General features: G+C 41.4%; 1 protein-coding gene across 4 annotated transcripts in view; it reads left to right on the top strand.

Annotated features, from left to right (window-relative positions):
• dlg3 (discs, large homolog 3 (Drosophila)) overlaps positions 1-17717 on the top strand; it is a 404637-nt gene that overhangs the window by 200305 nt on the left and 186615 nt on the right. Inside the window, exon 1 of one of the 4 annotated variants that reach the window (XM_063060834.1) lies at positions 3706-3789. The exons of the other annotated variants lie outside the window; for them this stretch is intronic. Coding sequence (XP_062916904.1) covers positions 3758-3789 — 32 coding nt within the window. The 5' untranslated portion in view covers positions 3706-3757. Of the gene's footprint in view, positions 1-3705; positions 3790-17717 lie in introns of those variants that run through there. 4 annotated transcript variants of the gene reach the window in all.

The raw sequence follows: 17717 nt of genomic DNA, 5'->3' as shown, positions 1-17717 counted from the left end.
TGTTTATGGTGTTGGAATTTAAATTGAGCAGTTTGCAAATTGGTGTACATTCCTCTCTTTAGAGGCTCATGTAAAGTCTAAGTTGAAGTTTTACTGTCCTGTTAACTCCTCTACCTTCGGAATAATGGATTGTTTTTTGACCTGGCCAATGCACTGCTTTGCCCTGTTGCAATCCCATGGATTGGATTGTAGAATGACATAGAATGTTCTATGTCAGTGAAACCTTAAAGCCCACTGGTCCTTTGAGGCCTATGAAACTTTCTAAATGACTCAGGTTATTGGAGACAATTAAATAGTGTTAAGATAGATTTAAATACTTATAAATAAAGAAACAAACAAACAAATATATAAATGCATAAAAATTTAACTATACATATTTAAACAATATTTAATTGGTATGATGCAATTAAAGACCATTAATATAAATTAAAACTATTAAAACATTTATCTTTTCAATGTAGTTTGGCATTTGCATTCAGAACAGTAGGCCCTGACAAAATGCATTAGCACAATTAAACTTAACACAGAGTGAAGTGACAAATCAGGAAGTCAGATTCACTAACATCTAACCTCTAGAATGTTCTGAACTTGCCAGTTACAGTGGCAGTTCATGGTAGTTGAGAATGTGCTGAAGAACAAAGGGCAGATGGGCAACATTTCCTCACTAAACCACCAGCAACATAATATAAACTGTCTCATATGTTTTAGTGTTTTGATCTGATTTTTAAACAATACATTTTCCAAAGTCTCATGCTGTCTGTATGACAGTGTATTTCAATATCTGAGGGGTAGATTTTAATATTGGACAGTTTCTGAGCTGTGGGTGAATGGAGTGAGTCAACCTCCTACGTGATTTCAGGACAGAGAGGTCCAAGTCAAGCCAAGCCAGGTTTCAAAACCACTAGTAGGTTAGCCAACATTCCCAGCAGTTGGAGGGCTAAAAATTTTTTACAGCCAGCCCTATCTTAAACAGTGAATGTATCATTTAGTGTTTTCGCTGCAGTTTGAAGATTTGGGCTTAGAGTCTGTTGCAGACATAAGTAACCATGTTTGATCACCCAGCAAAACAAATCTTAATGCAGATTTTTATACATACAAATGGGTTGTCTTTTCATAGATGTTTAAAGATAGATTACATGAGTGAAGCAGCTGAGATTGTCAACACCCTGACCATTGCCATTAGATTAGTTCTGCGGTGTTATCAGTGGTTATACGTGACAGTAAATGTACTCCTCTTTTACTCTTCTTTCATCACAGCACTTGCTCTGCCACCTAACTTTTCTGATATTTTCCAATCACACTTCTCAATTACAATGGGGCAATCCTCCTCTTTCAAATTACGTCTTCACTCCAGGCCCCACACCAGAACTTGACAGGTTTTGTTTATGACCGGCTCCCTTCCTATTCACAGCTTGCTTCTTCTGCCTGCCAGCCTGCAATCTCAATGAAACAAGCTGTGAGCACATCTCCTCTCTTGTCTCCATGTCAACCAGTACCTGGCAATATTCCAAAAGCCTGCTGTTGGGCACCTGTAGAGCGCTTACCACAAATAAATACTTCTGGGGTTCTGATTTAAATATCAGAGGCTTCCATGATCCGTGCTGAAGCTGCAGAGGCAACGTAAGTTTCACACAAAAGAACGACTGCCAACCGTTGAAAGTATTGGTTTAGACCTTAGAGGAAGGATTAGATCAGCTGCAGTGTTGATTAACCATCTGAAGCCAATAAGCTCTGACTGCAGGTAGCCAACAGCTGTCGGTCCATTCTAACTTTTGTCAAAATCTTCCATGTCAGATGACTGAAGACCTCCTTGCTCTGTGGTAAATCAAAGGCTGACTTTGAGGTCTTTCTCTCCACCTCACCATGACACTATAAATTCCATGCTCATTGGCTAAAAGTAAATTGAACCCCAGCCATAAAATCAAGAAGCAGATTTTGATTTGCGGCATCAAAGTCGTTCAGGGATGGAAAACTCTGGATTATAGTCATTTAGTGACTCTCTGGGAAATTTTTATGCATTTCTATGTTGAGCTGATGGTGATTAGACACCCAAGAGATTAGGATAGCCACAGGAGCTGTCTTAATGTTATGTGTTGTAATCATGCATGGCTGTGGTCAGCCAAAGTATGAACTTGGGGAAGCTTGCATTTGTGGCAGGACAATTAGACATTTACTGCTGGCTGCAGGTGGCTGGAGTGTATTTAGTATTTCAGTAGTATTTAAATAGTATTGTAAATATATTGTTTGATTTTGTATTCTTTGTTGTTTACATAATCATTACAGGTTATATGTAAAAGTACATGAATGGCATACATCATCACACCACCACATGGTTTTACAAATCATAGCAGTGGCCGTCAGGAATATTTATAACTTTACCAGCCTTGGCAAAAAAATCATGTCAGCAACTTATTGATAAATTAATCAGAATCAGGTTTAATATCACTGGCATATACTGTGAAATTTGTTGTTTTGTGGTAGCTGTACATTGCAATACATAATAATAAAAACTATAAATTATAATAAGAATATATAAAAAAGAAACAAAATAAATAAGTCGTGCAAAAAGGAGGAGGGGAAGATTGAAGTAGTGTTCATGGGTTCATTGTCCATTCAGATATTAGATGGCTGAAACATTGTGTGTGTGTCTTCAGGCTCCTGTACCTCCGCCTTGATAATAACTATGTGAAGAAGACATGTCCTGGGTGATAGAGGTCCTTAAGGATTGATACTGCCTTCTATAATCTGGAAAGAGTCCAAGGCAATACTGGCAGACCATTTTGCTCACATTCTCAAAGACCGTGTCTTGCCAGCTGAAAGCATGTAGGAAAGCAGTGTTTCAGGATGCTACTGCCTGCGCACACATTACTTTCCAAGCCCAGACTGCCCTATTCCAGAATCAGAAAGGAATAGCCATTCTTTAAGTGTGTGGAGCCCTTATATACTGGGGAAACCTCTTGAAATGTTTGAAGCAGATTAAAGCAGGACTACGGCAGTTTCCAGAGCAGTACAATTCACCGAAATAAAATCCAGCCAAAATAACTATGGTTAATATTCTAAGCGCTTGCAGATGAGTATCCCTTTAAATTGTGCTAAACCAGGTGTGTGCAAGTTATGCTAAGTAGTAACATGTAAAATACAGATTTGTATCCCTGCATCTGTGTTTTATATTAAAACTGCAACACCTACATTAGATACTCGCTTGGTTTTCCCTGCTAATTCAGGTGAGCACCTAAGCTACCTTAATGAAAGTCCTGAACATAATGGCAGAGTTTTTGTGGAAACCAGACAGTTAATCATATACCTTTATTTAAGTGTTCAGAAAAATATAATCCCTTGTTCTTCTTCCAACCCTGCATCAAGATATTACATGTCTCTCTGTATCTCTCTCTCCCTTCCCCTCTCTCCCTTGCTCTCTTCTTCTCTCTCTTTCTCTCCTGCCCTTTTTCCTTTTCTTTCTCTCCCTCTCTCCGTCTCTATCTCTTTCTATCTATCTCTCTCTCTCTCTCTCTCTCTCTCTCTCTCTATCTCTCTTGCCACCCCGCCCCCTCACCAGGACCTTAATCCCCTCCCATCTCTACTGTTGAATTTAAATTTTTTTTTATCTCTCTGGGCCACTGCATTTAAGTGTTCTAGCCAGCATGGTATAGGATTGGATTGCTGTGTGTCTGTAGGTGGAGTGATGGATTATGCAATAACCACTGTGCTACAGAAGTTATAATCAAGTTCAGGGTGTGGGCTGGAAACCGGAGCAATTATGTCTCAAGATATTCAATACCAAGGGGCTGTGTGAGTACTAGGTTATTTTGTGATATTCTTCAATGAATGGTACGTTGTCTGAGGCTTACAAATGTGGTAAAGGTGAAGTATAGCAATAGCAAATTAGCTAATTTGCACCTTTAGGAATGTACTTCCTGGTTATGGAGCAGCCTGCAGGTTTCCAAACCTATGGGCGGCACTCTATACAGAAACTAGCAAAGCATAAAAGGTGCTTGTCAGTCGCTACTAGGAAGCACTGCTTGATAGCACCACTGAGATCCAGTGCTCAGAATCTAAACAACTGTAATATTTAGCAATATCTCCTCCGATACAAAAGTTAGCATTACAAAGTAACTTGAGGGAGTGCAATATAAATCAAAACCTGTAACTGTAATCCTGTAAAACTTGGATGTCAGCATTTGTAATATTGTGTGAAATTTCAAGCACCTTGGACTGTAGAATTCTGGAAGGATGACCAGTGAATCTAAGTTTTGAAACAACATTATTGGAGCATCCTGCAATACCATGGATATTTAGCACTTTACTCAAGATTATAGAATGTAACCCTTGCAAGGCCTTGCACCACCTCTAGGCCTTACACACGGCTGGCATTTACTAGAGACAGCCAGTCAATCTGCCCAGAGTTTCTCTTACTTTATTTCGATGTATTTCTGGTATTCTAATATATTTGCACGTGCAAAATTTATTTGTTGCATGTAAAATTTACTCCTGTGCAGCTAAAGTCAAACTTGAAGCTAGCGAGCTAGTGAGCTGAATTTTGGAGAGTGAGGGAGAAATTAATTTGAAAAGGAACATTTTCCTTCAGAAACTATTTATGTCGCAGGGCTGATGCAGAGTTCCTTTACCCCCCACAGATGCTGCTGGGTCCAAAGAGTACCTCCAGCAGATTGTTATTGGCTCCAAGTTCCAGCACCCTCTTAAGTCTTTAAAGCACCATGATGTTGGCATGAATGTTGAGTGGATGTACAGCAATATCATACAAAGGAAATGTATGAAACTGATTCTTGTTTTTTAAATTAACCATTAAACCATGTTAATCTATGATAGATAAGATATTGGTTTGTTGGTGTTCAGCTTTTGGGCATTATGATTATCTGGAAACTCCAAAGTGTTATCTGCATAGCATATAAGACAGCTTGCAGTGGACACCATGTTTGTGAGGATATTACTGCACATGGGTGTCTGTCCACCACTAGTTTGCAAGGTAGTCCAATCATAACAATAAAGGTTGTGGAGTGTTGATCTGACCCCAATGCTGCATTTTGGAGTTCAGTTCTCCAGCCTTTAATTTCCAATGACCTCATGTGATTAGTGCATACAACATCAGGAAAGTTTCCTATTCAGTCAAATAGCTACTAACACCCGCACCTCCCCCAAGCTCCCTAGCCACCCGCACTCCCAGCGCCAGGCCTGTTTATGGAAAAAAACGGGCAATTTAGAGGTCAGCTGCTAGTCAATGTTTTTTTTCTGTCTGTTGTGCCAATTCTGAACCTTCCTGGTGTTTCCAATGCTTGGTTCAAATTGCGGAGTTCCATGGATTACCATAGTACATAGATGGTGAATGACACACTTAAGGTTTTCAAAACATTTGCACACCTCAAAAAGAATACAGTGTCTCTTGGAGATGAGCCGAGAGAATGACGAGCAGGAGAAGATGCTGAAACTGTATGAAAGTCTGGAATCCACACAACATATATTTAGGGACCAATTCTTCAAACTGAACCTCAGAAAAGAATGAGGTGTGAGATGGTCTGGGCTGCCATGGGTAGTAGTGGAAGTTGATAAGCTAGTGGCATTAATAGGGCTTTAGAAATATGAATATGCAGGGAATAGAGGAATGTGGATCATGTGCAGGTAGAAGAGATTTAATTTGGCATTCTGTTCAGCAGAGATATTGTGGGCTGGAGTGTCTGCTTCTGTGCCTTGCTGCTCCTTGTTCTATATCAGCAAGTTCTTTAGAAATATTTTCTCACCGTAATTGGGGGAAATATCTAAACTAGTCACACTCCTGCCAAGTGCTACCTCTGATAATCACTATGCGACACCAGGAGCTGCAGAACATGCAATAGCAGTGTATTGCAGACTAAGTACAACTAACACATGTGCTTACACACACATATGTTATGCCATTATGTCACATTTAAACTTCACTCATTTACCTATTTACATTCAACTGTACTACATTGTTTGCCCCCTTTGAGGAAGTATTTCACAGATAAGCAGCAATTACAGATTTAGTCTGTTAACTGGCTTTCTCAGATGGTTAGACATTCTTAACTGCATTTTCTCTGCCATTGTACAGTAGTTACTTCTTGATCTGATGAATTTCTTACATCCTGACAATTCACTATTGATATGTCTCCACTTCAGTAGCTGGTCAATATCCACCTGAAAATAGTCCGTCATCACATATTTCCTCAGTGAGTTCTCATCAATCTCTTACTGCAATCATTTGACGATCATGGACTCTTCTGACTTTTTCACCAATTTGCATGAGATATTCTTCAGTGTATACTACACACTTGTAAAGTCTGACCAATCTCTCACTTCTCCATGTCCATATGTGTTTTGTCAGTCTCAAGCCTCTTACTGTCTTGTATTGTCTAAAGTTGTCTTTGCCTCTTCTTGATAGGTTTATGAATCATGATTTTGCTCTTGTTTCAACACTTGTCTCTGCAATCTCTCTTCTCAGCTCAGCTACACTGAACTCAAACATATTGAGGTCTATGGCACAGCTGCAGCTGACCTAGTGTGAATTCTGTGGTGAAATATGGTGCTTTGCTTGAATAGGAAGTTAGCTAAATGATTATTCATAGCTAAACATGAACAATCTTGGAAAATGTATCTCTTCAAAGATCCCCAAAAATTACAAGCAACCAAAAGAGACTGGATGGTATGGGAAAATTAATGAATAAATTCATCAATGATTCTTGCACCTTTCAAACAGATATAATGTGAATTGAGATTGCTGTGTGATAGCATGTGATTTCTTTTCTCACTTTCTTTATAGAGTGCAAAACACAAATGCTATTAGGCTCTCCTAAACATTATCCTAAACATTTACAGCGGACTGAAAAGCTTGAGCATATAGATATTAAGAAAGAGGATGTACAGGAGCTTTTGGAAAGCATCAAATTGGATAAGTCACCAGGACCAGACGAGATGTACCCCAGGCTACTGTGGGAGGCAAGAGAGGAGATTGCTGATCCCCTGGCAATGATCTTTGCATCATCAATGGGGACGGGAGAGGTTCCAGAGGATTGGAGGGTTGTGGATTTTGTTCCCTTATTCAAGAAAGGGAGCAGAGATAGCCCAGGAAATTATAGACCAGTGTGTCTTACTTAAGTGGTTGGTAAGTTGATGGAGAAGATCCTGAGAGGCAGGATTTATGACATTTGGAGAGGCATATTATGATTAGGAATAGTCAGCATAGCTCTGTGAAAGGCAGATCGTGCCTTACGAGCCTGATTGAATTTTTTGAGGATGTGACCAAACACATTGATGATGGTAGAGCAGTAGATGTAGTGTATATGAATTTCAGCAAGGCATTTGACAAGGTACCTCATGCAAGGATTATTCAGAAAGTAAGGAGGCATGGGATCCAAGGGGAAATTTTTTTGTGGATCCAGAACTGGCTTGCCCACAGAAGGCAAAGAATGGTTGTAGACGGGTCATATTCTGCATAGAGGTCAGTCACCAGTGTTGTGCCTCAGGGATCTGTTCTGGGAACCCTTCTTTTCGTGATTTTTATAAATGACCTGGATGAAGAAGTGCAGGGATGGGTTAGTAAATTTGTTGATGACACAGAGGTTGTAGTAGATAGTGTGGAGGGCTGTCAGAGGTTACAGCGGGACATTGGTAGGATGCAAAACTGGGCTGAGAAGTGGCAGATGGAGTTCAACCCAGATAAGTATGATGTGGTTCATTTTGGTAGGTCAAATATGATGACAGAATATAGTATTAAAGGTAAGACTCTTGGCAGTGTGAAGGATCAGAGGATTCTTGGGGTCCGAGTCCATAGGAAGCTTAAGGCTGCACAGGTTGACTCTGTGGATAAGAAAGCATACAGAGCATTGGCCCTTATCAATCGTGGGATTGAGTTTAGGAGCTGAGAGGTAATGTTGCAGCTGTATAGGACCCTGGTCAGACCCCCCTTGGAGTACTGTGCTCAGTTCTGGTTGCCTCACTATAAGAAGGATGTGGAAACCTCAGAAAGGGTGCAGAGAAGATTTACAAGGATGTTGCCTGGATTGAGGATCATGCCTTATGAGAATAGGTTGAGTGAATTCGGCCTTTTCTCCTTGGAGCGACAGAGGATGAGAGGTGAGCTGATAGAGGTGTATAAGATGATGGGCATTGATTGTGTGGATAGTCAGAGGCTTTTTCCCAGGGCTGAAATGGCTAGCACGAGAGGGCACTGTTTTAAGGTGCTTGGACGTAGGTACAGAGGAGGTATCGGGTAGGTTTTTAACGCAGAGAGTGGTGAGTGCATGGAATGAGCTGGCAGCAACGGTGGTGGAGGCAGATACGATAGGGTCTTTTAAGAGACTCCTGGACAGGTATATGGAGCTCAGAAAAATAGAAGGCTATGGGTAACCCTAGGTAATTTCTCAGGTAAGGGCATGTTCGGCACAGCTTTGTGGGCTGAAGGGCCTGTATTGTGCTACAGGTTTTCTATGTTTCTGTGTTTCTATTATCCATGTTATAACATACAACAGCGACTACACCATAGTGTGAGGCATCACACACAAACTTCTCATCATGTTACATAGAGTATTTTAAGTGTTGCTAAACTACTAGAATATTGAATTATATCTAAGAAAGGCTCTGTGCTCAGTCATATTTTGTTCTTCATTCTTACAATGATTTTGTCCTTAATTAGTTGTGAATATTTGGCATTCTTCTTTAATGCAACTGCTACTTGGACAAAGACTCTATTTAAGTTTCATGTTATAGTGATGAAGTTGCTTGAAAACCTCCTCTACAAAGTGAAGAGTATTTTCCTCACTGGCTTGCTTACTATATCAATGTCTCTGCCATGCAAATCTTGTCATTTGCCAACTGAAAAATGTATTGCAATTAGACATTAGAGGAAAGATTCTTTTGTGTATTTATGCTAAGACTCTTGCTGAACCAGTTTTGATGTTTTGCAGACTCCCTCTTATAATTTTCCTGTGAGATTTTTTTTTCCTACACTACACGATTGGTGGCAGTGCTCTAGTTACAGTGTCTATAAAAAGTATTCACCCTTCCCAGAAGTTTCATGTTTTATTGTTTTACAACATTGAATCACAGTGGATTTAAGTTGACTTGTTTTAACGCTGATCAACAGAAAAAGACTCTTTCATGTCAAAGTGAAAACAGATGTCTATAAAGTGATCAAATTAATTACAAATATAAAACACAAAATAATTGATTGCATAAGTATTCAGTCCCTTTAATATGACTACACCAATGGGGCGCTCAACAAAACCCCAGCTTGCACCTGTGGTGCCCCAACCCAAGACGTCCCCCACCTGGTCCAAACAGGCTATCTCACTAAAATCTGAGATGGCTTTACAGCATTGCCACAGTCCATCGATGCGGCCACAAGCTGGAGGGGTGGCTTGACAAAAGCCAGTTAAAAGCCTGAAGAGAAAAACACCTGACGTATGAAACAACAATAAATATGATACACCAAATCATCACTAGGGTAGCCAATTGGTTTTGGAAATTACACAATTATTTAAATGGAGATCATCTGTGTGCAGTCAAGGTATTTCAATTGATCGTAGTAAAAATACCATAACAGCATAAGACATAGGAGCAGAATTAGGCAATTTGGCCCATTGAGGCTGCTCGGCCATTCAATCATGACTGATCCTTCCCTCCCCGCACTCTCCAGCCCCACTCAACGGCCTTCTCCCTGTAACCTTTGATGCCATGTCCAATCAAGAACCTATCAAGCTCTGCCTTAATTACACCCAACGACTGGCCTCCACTGCTGCCTATGGCAACAAATTCCACAAGTTCACCACCCTTTGGCTAAAGGAATTTCACCGCATCCCTGTTTTGAAAGGACACCCCTCTAACTTGAGGCTGTGCTCAATTGTTTTCGACTCTCCCACCATGGGAAGCATCCTATCCTCATCTACCCTGTCGAAGCCTTTCAACATTCGAAAGGTTTCAATTAGATCCCCCCTCATCCTTCTAAATTCCAGCGAGTGCAGACACAGAACCATCAAATGTTCCTGATATGTTTAACCCTTTCATTCCCAGAATCATCCTTGAGAAAACGCCTCTGAACCCTCTTCAATGCCAGCACATCTTTTCTTAGATAAGTAGCCCAAAATTGTTGACAATACTCAAGGTGAGGCCTCACCAGAGCCCTTCTAAAGCCTCAGCATCACATCCCTGCTCTTGTATTCTAGACCTCTTGAAATGAATGGTAATATTGCATTTGCCTTCCTCACCACCGACTCTATCTGCAAGTTAACCTTCAGGGTGTTCTGCACAAGGACTCCCAAGTCCCTTGGCATCTCAGATTTCTGTATTTTCTCCCCATTTAGAAAATAGCCCACATATTTATTTCTTCTAGCAAAGTGCATGATCATGCATTTTCTGACATTATATTTCATTTGCCACTTTCTTGCCCATTTTCCTAATCTGTCCAAGTCCTTCTGCAGCCTACCTGTTTCTGCAATACGACCTGGCCTTCCACCAATCTTCATACCATCTGCAAAATTGGAAACAAAGTAATTTATTCCATCATCTAAATCATTGATATATGGCATAAAAAGAAGTGGTCCCAAATCTGACCCTGTGGAGCACCACTACTCACTAGCAACCAACCAGAAAAAGATCCTTTTATTCCCACTTGCTGGCTCCTACCAATCAGCCAATGTTTTAACCATGCCAGTAATTTTCCTGCAATACCATGGGCTCTGGATAAGTAGCCTCATGTGTGGCACCTTGTCAAAGGCTTTCTGAAAGTCTAAGTATGCAGCATCCACTACATCTCCTTTATCTATCCAACATATAATCTCCTCAAAGAATTCCAACAGGTTCATCAGGCAAGATTTTCCCTTAACCATGCTGACTTTGTCCTATCTTGTCCTGTGTCACCAAGTACTCCATAACCTCATCCTTAACAATTGACTCCAACGTCATCCCAACCACTGAGGTCAGGCTAACCAGTCTATGATTTCCTTTCTGCTGCCTTCCTCCTTTCTTAAAGAGTGAAGTGACAATTCCCGTCCTCTGGCACATGCCAGATTCCAATCTCTACTGACTGTTTCAAGGCCTGTATATAACAGCCATTAGGTTCCTCTTGCTCTTGCAGTTTCTTAATTCAACCCACATGGATTCAACATCTTCCGATCCTATGTCACATCTTCTACTGACGATGTAATTCTTTACCAGCAGAGCCATGCCACCCCCCTCTGCCTACTTTCCTGTCCCTCCAATACAAAGTGTAACCTTGGGCATTCAGCTCTGAAGTACAACCATCCTGCAGCCACGATTCAGTGATGGTACAACATCATACCTGACAACCTGTAACAGTGTAACAAGATCATCCACCTTATTTCTTATATTCCGAGCATTGAGATATAACTTTTTGAGTACTATATTTGCTACTCTTTTTCATTCTGCATCTTTAATGCACTGATCCTCACCTTGCTGGCTGCAATTTTGTCTGTTCATTTGCCTGCCCTTCCTGACAGTCTGACTGCACGCTATCTTTGGTTTTCGCCATCATCCTATCCTGAGTTCCTTCACTCTGGTTCGCACACCCCTGCTAAATTAGTTGAAACCCTCCCTAACAGCTCTAACGAACCTGCCCGTGAGAATATTAGTCTCCCTCGGGTTCAGGTTCAACCCATCTCTTTTGGGTACCTTCCCCAGAAGAGTTCACAATGATCCAAGAACCTGAAGCCCTGCCCCCTGCACCACCTTATCAGCCACACATTATTCTGCCACATCATCCTGTCTCAACCCTCACTGGCACATGACACGGGCAGCAATCCAGAAATAACTACCCTGGAGGTCCTGCTTCTCAGCTTTCTACCTAGCTCTCTAAATTCTCTTTTCAGGATGTCTTTGCTTTTCCTTCCTATGTCATCAGTACCAATATGTACCCAGTCATCTGGCTGCTCTCCCTCCCTCAACAAAATGCAGTGGATGCTATCTGAGACATCCCTAGCCTTAGCACCAGGGAGGCAACATACCGTTCAGATATCCCGTTCACATCCACAGAATATCTTGTCTGTTTCCCTGACTATTGAGTCCCCTACCACTACTGCTCCCCTCTTTCTCTTTCCCTTCTGCACCACAGATCTATGTTCAATGCCAGTAACCTGGTCTCCATGGCATTCTCCTGCGAGGTCATCCCCCACAACAGTATCCAAAGCAGTATATTTATTATTGAGGGGAATGGCCACAGGGTTGCTCTGAGCTAACTGGCTATTCACATTTCCATCTCTCCTGCAACTTTGGGGTGACTGCTTCCCTGTAATTCTGATCGACTAACTCCTCACTCTCCTTCTCAAGCTGAAGGTCAACCAGCTGCTGTTTCTGTATCAGGAATGGCCAGCTGCTGGTGAGTCAGTATTGTGGCAAAAACTACACTATGAGGACAAAAGAGTACTCCAGGCAACTCCGCAAAAAGGTTTTTGAAAAGCACAAGTCAGGAGATGGGTACAAGAAAATTTCCAAGTCACTGAATATCTCTTGGAGTACAGTTAGTCAATCATCAAGAAATGGAAAAATACAGTGATATGCAAAAGTTTGGGCACCCTTGGTCAAAATTTCTGTTACTGTGAATAGTTAAGTGAGTAGAAGATGAACTGATCTCCAAAAGTCATAAAGTTAAAGATGAAACATTCTTTTCAACATTTTAAGCAAGATTAGTGTATTCTTTTTGTTTTGTACAATTTTAGAGTGAAAAAAAGGAAAGGGGCACCATGCAAAAGTTTGGGCACCCCAAGAGATTTGAGCTCTCAGATAACTTTTACCAAGGTCTCAGACCTTAATTAGGTGGTTAGGGTTATAGCTTGTTCACAGTCATTGTTAGGAAAGGCCAGGTGATGCAAATTTCAAAACTTTATAAATACCCTGACTCCTCAAACCTGGTCCCAACAATCAGCAGCCATGGGCTCCTCTAAGCAGCTGCCTAGCACTCTGAAAATTAAAATAAATGATGCCCACAAAGCAGGAGAAGGCTATAAGAAGATAGCAAAGCATTTTCAGGTAGCCATTTCCTCAATTTGTAATGTAATTAAGAAATGGCAGTTAACAGGAATGGTGGAGGTCAAGTTGAGGTCTGGAAGACCAAGAAAACTTTCCAAGAGAACTGCTCGTAGGATTGCTAGAAAGGCGAATCAAAACCCCTGTTTGACTGCAAAAGACCTTCAAGAAGATTTAGCAGACTCTGGAGTGGTGGTGCACTGTTCTACTGTGCAGCGACACCTGCACAAATATGACCTTCATGGAGGAGTCATCAGAAGAAAACCCTTTCATGCGTCCTCACCACAAAATTCAACGTCACAAGTTTGCAAAGGAACGTCTAAACAAGCCTGATGTATTTTGGAAACAAGTCCTGTGGACTGATGAAGTTAAAATAGAAATTTTTGGCTGCAATGAGCAAAGGTATGTTTGGAGAAAAAAGGGTGCAGAATTTCATGAAAAGAACACCTCTCCAACTGTTAAGCACGGGGGTGGATCGATCATGCTTTGGGCTTTTGTTGCAGCCAGTGGCACGCGGAACATTTCACTGGTAGCGGGAAGAATGAATTCAATTAAATACCAGCGAATTCTGGAAGCAAACGTCACACCATCTGTAAAAAAGCTGACGATGAAAAGAGGATGGCTTCTACAACAGGATAATGATCCGAAACACACCTCAAAATCCACAATGGACTACCTCAAGAGGCGCAAGCTGAAGGTTTTGCCATGGCCCTCACAGTCCCCCGACCTAAACATCATCGAGAATCTGTGGATAGACCTCAAAAGAGCAGTGCATGCAAGACGGCCCAAGAATCTCACAGAAGTAGAAGCCTTTTGCGAGGAAGAATGGGTGAAAACCCCCCAAACAAGAACTGAGAGACTCTTAGTTGGCTATAGAAAGCGGTTACAAGCTGTGATACTTGCCAAAGTGGGTGTTACTAAGTACTGATCATGCAGGGTTCCCAAACATTTGCTTCGGGCCCTTTTCCTTTTTTTGTTATTTTGAAACTGTAAAAGATGGAAATAAAAAAGTAATCTTGCTTAAAATATTAAGGAAATATGTCATCTTTAACTTTACGCCTTTTGGAAATCAGTTCATCTTTTACTCACTTAGCTATTCACAGTAACAGAAATTTTGACCAGGAGTGCCCAAACTTTTGCATGCCACTGCATGGCACAGCTGTAAATCTGCCTAGAGCAGGCCAACCTCAAAAACTGAGTAACTGTGCAAGAAGGGGCCTAGTGAGGGAGGCCACCAAGAGACCTATGACAACTCTGGAGGAGTTACAGGTTTCAGTGGCTGAGATGGGAGAGACTGTGCATAAAGGAACTGCTGCCTGGGTGTTTCACCAGTCGCAGCTTTATAGGAGAGTGGCAAAGGGAAAGCCACTGTTGAAAAAAACACTCACATGAATTCTTGGCTAAAATTTTCCAGAAGGCATGTGGGAGACTCTAAAATCAGCTAGAAGAAGGTTCTATGCTCTAATGAAACTAAAATTGAGCTTTTTGGCTATCAGACTAAAGGCTATGTTTGGAATAAGCCAAACACCGCACATCATCGTGAAGCATGGTGGTGGCTGCATCATGTTGTGGGAATGCTTCACTGCAGCAGGCCCTGGAAGGCTTGTGAAGGTAGAGGGTAAAATGAATGCAGCAAAATACAGGGAAATCCTGAAGGAAAACCTGATGCAGTTTGCAAGAGAACTGCGACTTGGGAGAAGGTTTGTTTTCCAACAAGACAATGACCCCAAGCATAAAGCCAAAGCTACACAGGAAGGGCTTAAAAACAACAATTTTAATGTCCTGGAGTCGCCAAGTCAGAGTCCAGACCTCCATCCAATTGAGAACTTGTGGCTGGTCTTGAAAAGGGCTGTTCACTCACAATCCCCATGCAATCTGACAAAGCGTGACCAGTTTTGTAAAGAAGAATGGACAAAAATTGCAGTGTCTAGATATGTAAAGCTGATAGAGACTTATCTACATAGACTCAAGGCTGTAATTGCTGCCAAAGATGCATCTACTAAATACTGATTTGAAGAGAGTGAGTAATTATGCAATCAATTATTTTGTGTTTAATAATTGTAATAAACTTAGACCAATTTGTGGAAATTTGTTTTTACTTTGACATTGTGGATCAGTGTCAAAAAAGCCAAATTAAATCAACTGTGATTCAATGTTGTAAAACAATAAAACATGAAAACTTCCAAGGGGGTGAATAAAGCAGGTGGTAAGAGTGGGCTCTCTCACCTCTGCCCCTCTGACTCTCAACACAGGTGCCTCGAAGGGTTGTGTACTAAGCCCCCTCCTTTACTCTCTGTATACCCATGAATGCGTCACCACCCACACCTCCACTTTCCCACATTCTCTTAGAACATTAACTAGTTCCCTTTTAATGTGAGCAAACACTTAGTGTGATGAAACATTGTCATTCTGGCCATATACACAATGAGGGGCACGCATGCCCAATTGTACAATTCCTAGGCTATTTATATATTCTGTATGTGCTTTGTCTGCCATTTTCCCCCATTTCTTGCCTCGGTGATGATATTGCTACACTCAAAGGTTCTCTGTTCTATGCTTATCACTTCTATGCATTTATTTCTCCTATTATTAGTGTTTCTGTCTGCTCATTTTAATTGTGATTCATCATGCACCCTGGAAGACCGTCAATGGCAGAGCCATTCTCTCATCCATGGATGCAAAATTTTGAGTTCTGTAACTCAGAGCCGTTAACTAGCAATGATCAGTAGACACTTCAAAGAATTTTTGAGCTGACAATCAATCTTTCAGTAGTTGACCTTTATGTGCAGATGGTCGGTGAGATGACATTGTAGTGCTAAAAGTTTCCATCAACAGTGAGAAACTCAAGGAACTTCAAGAATACATGTGTGCACTTCATTGCAGACTGGCAATAGCCAACACATTTGCTTGTTATGTGTAAACATAATGACTTCACATGCACAAGGTGCTCATTCATGTACAGTATTTACATACAAGTGCACCTCACTGAAACCACCTGATGAACCAGCTGCAGTCCCATACAAGCAACAACTGCATTGCCAACAGCTGTCATGGTCACTGAGTCTATCAACATTTACATATCTGGCACCTTTCAGGCTAGAGTTGAAGATATTTTCAAAATTTAGCAAGATGTCTCCAAAGTATGGCGACTCATTGCAAGCTGCTTCCACAGATCATAAAATCATAGAACCATAGAACACTACTGCACAGAAAACAGGCCATTCGGCCCTTCTAGTCTGTGCCAAAACATTATTCCACTAGTCCCATTGACCTGCTTCCAGTCCATAACCCTCCAGACCTCTCCCATCCATGTACCTATCCAATTTATTCTTAAAACTTAAGAGTGAGCCTGCCTTTACCATGTCAGATGGCAGCTCTTTCCACACTCCCACCACTCTCTGAGTGAAGAAGTTCCCCCTAATGTTCCCCCTAAACATTTCCCCTTTCACCCTAAAGCCATGTCCTCTTGTATTTATCTCTTCTAATCTATTCACATTTACTCTGTCTATACCCCTCATAGTTTTGTAAACCTCTATCACATCTCCCATCATTCTTCTACGCTCCAAGGAATAAAGTCCTAACCTGTTCAGTCTTTCTCTGTAACTCAACTCCTGAAGACCCGGCAACATCCTAGCAAATCTTCTCTGCCTTCTTTCAATGTTACTGATATCCTTCCTATAGTAAGGTGACCAGGAACTGTACACAATACTCCAAATTTGTCCTCAACAATGTCTTAAACAACCTCCCCATAACATCCCAACTCCTGTACTCAATACTTTGATTTATGAATGCCAGGATGCCAAAAGCCTTCTTTACAATCCTGTCTACCTGTGACGCCGCTTTCAGGGAATAATGTATCTGAACTCCCATATCTCTTTGTTCCTCCGCACTCCTCAGTGCCCTACCATTTACTGTGTATGTCCTACCTTGATTTGTCCTTCCAAAATGCAACACCTCACACTTGTCTGCATTAAGTTCCATCTGCCATTCTCTGGCCCATTTTTCCAGTTGGTCCGGATCCCTCTGCAAGCTCTTAAAGCCTTCCTCGCTGTCCACAATGCCTCCAATCTTAGTGTCACCAGCAAACTTGCTGATCCCATTTACCACATTATTATCTAGATCATTGATATAGACAACAAACAACAATGGTCCCAGCACAGATCCCTGAGGCACACCACTAGTCACAGGCCTCCAGTCTGATAAGCAATCATCCACTACCGCTCTGTCTTCTCCCACACAGCCAATTTCGAATTCAGTTTACAGCCTCTCCATAGATACCTAGTCTTTGAACCTTCTGAACTAACCTCCCATGTGGGACCTTGTCAAAGGCCTTACTAAAGTCCATGTAGACAATCCACAGCTTTTCCTTCGTTTACTTTCTTAGTAACCTCCTCAAAAAACTCTACAAGATTCGTTAAACACAATCTACCACGCACAAAACCATGCTGACTGTCCTTAATCAGCCCTTGGCTGTCCAAATACTTGTATATCCGATCTCTCAGAACACCTTCCAATAATTTACCTACTACTGATGTCAGGCTCACCAGCCTGTAATTACCTAGTTTACTTTTGGAGCCTTTTTTAAACAACGGAACAACATGAGCTACCCTCCAATCCTCCAGCACCATACCCATGGCTAAGGACATTTTAAATATTTCTGCCAGGGCCCCTGCAATTTCTATACTGGTCTCTCTCAAGGTCCAAGGAAATAT

This window comes from Mobula hypostoma, chromosome 10 (assembly GCF_963921235.1).
Source record: "Mobula hypostoma chromosome 10, sMobHyp1.1, whole genome shotgun sequence".
NCBI lineage: Eukaryota > Metazoa > Chordata > Chondrichthyes > Myliobatiformes > Myliobatidae > Mobula > Mobula hypostoma.
Note: the sequence above shows the minus strand (reverse complement) of the source record. Positions and strands in the feature narration are given on the sequence as shown.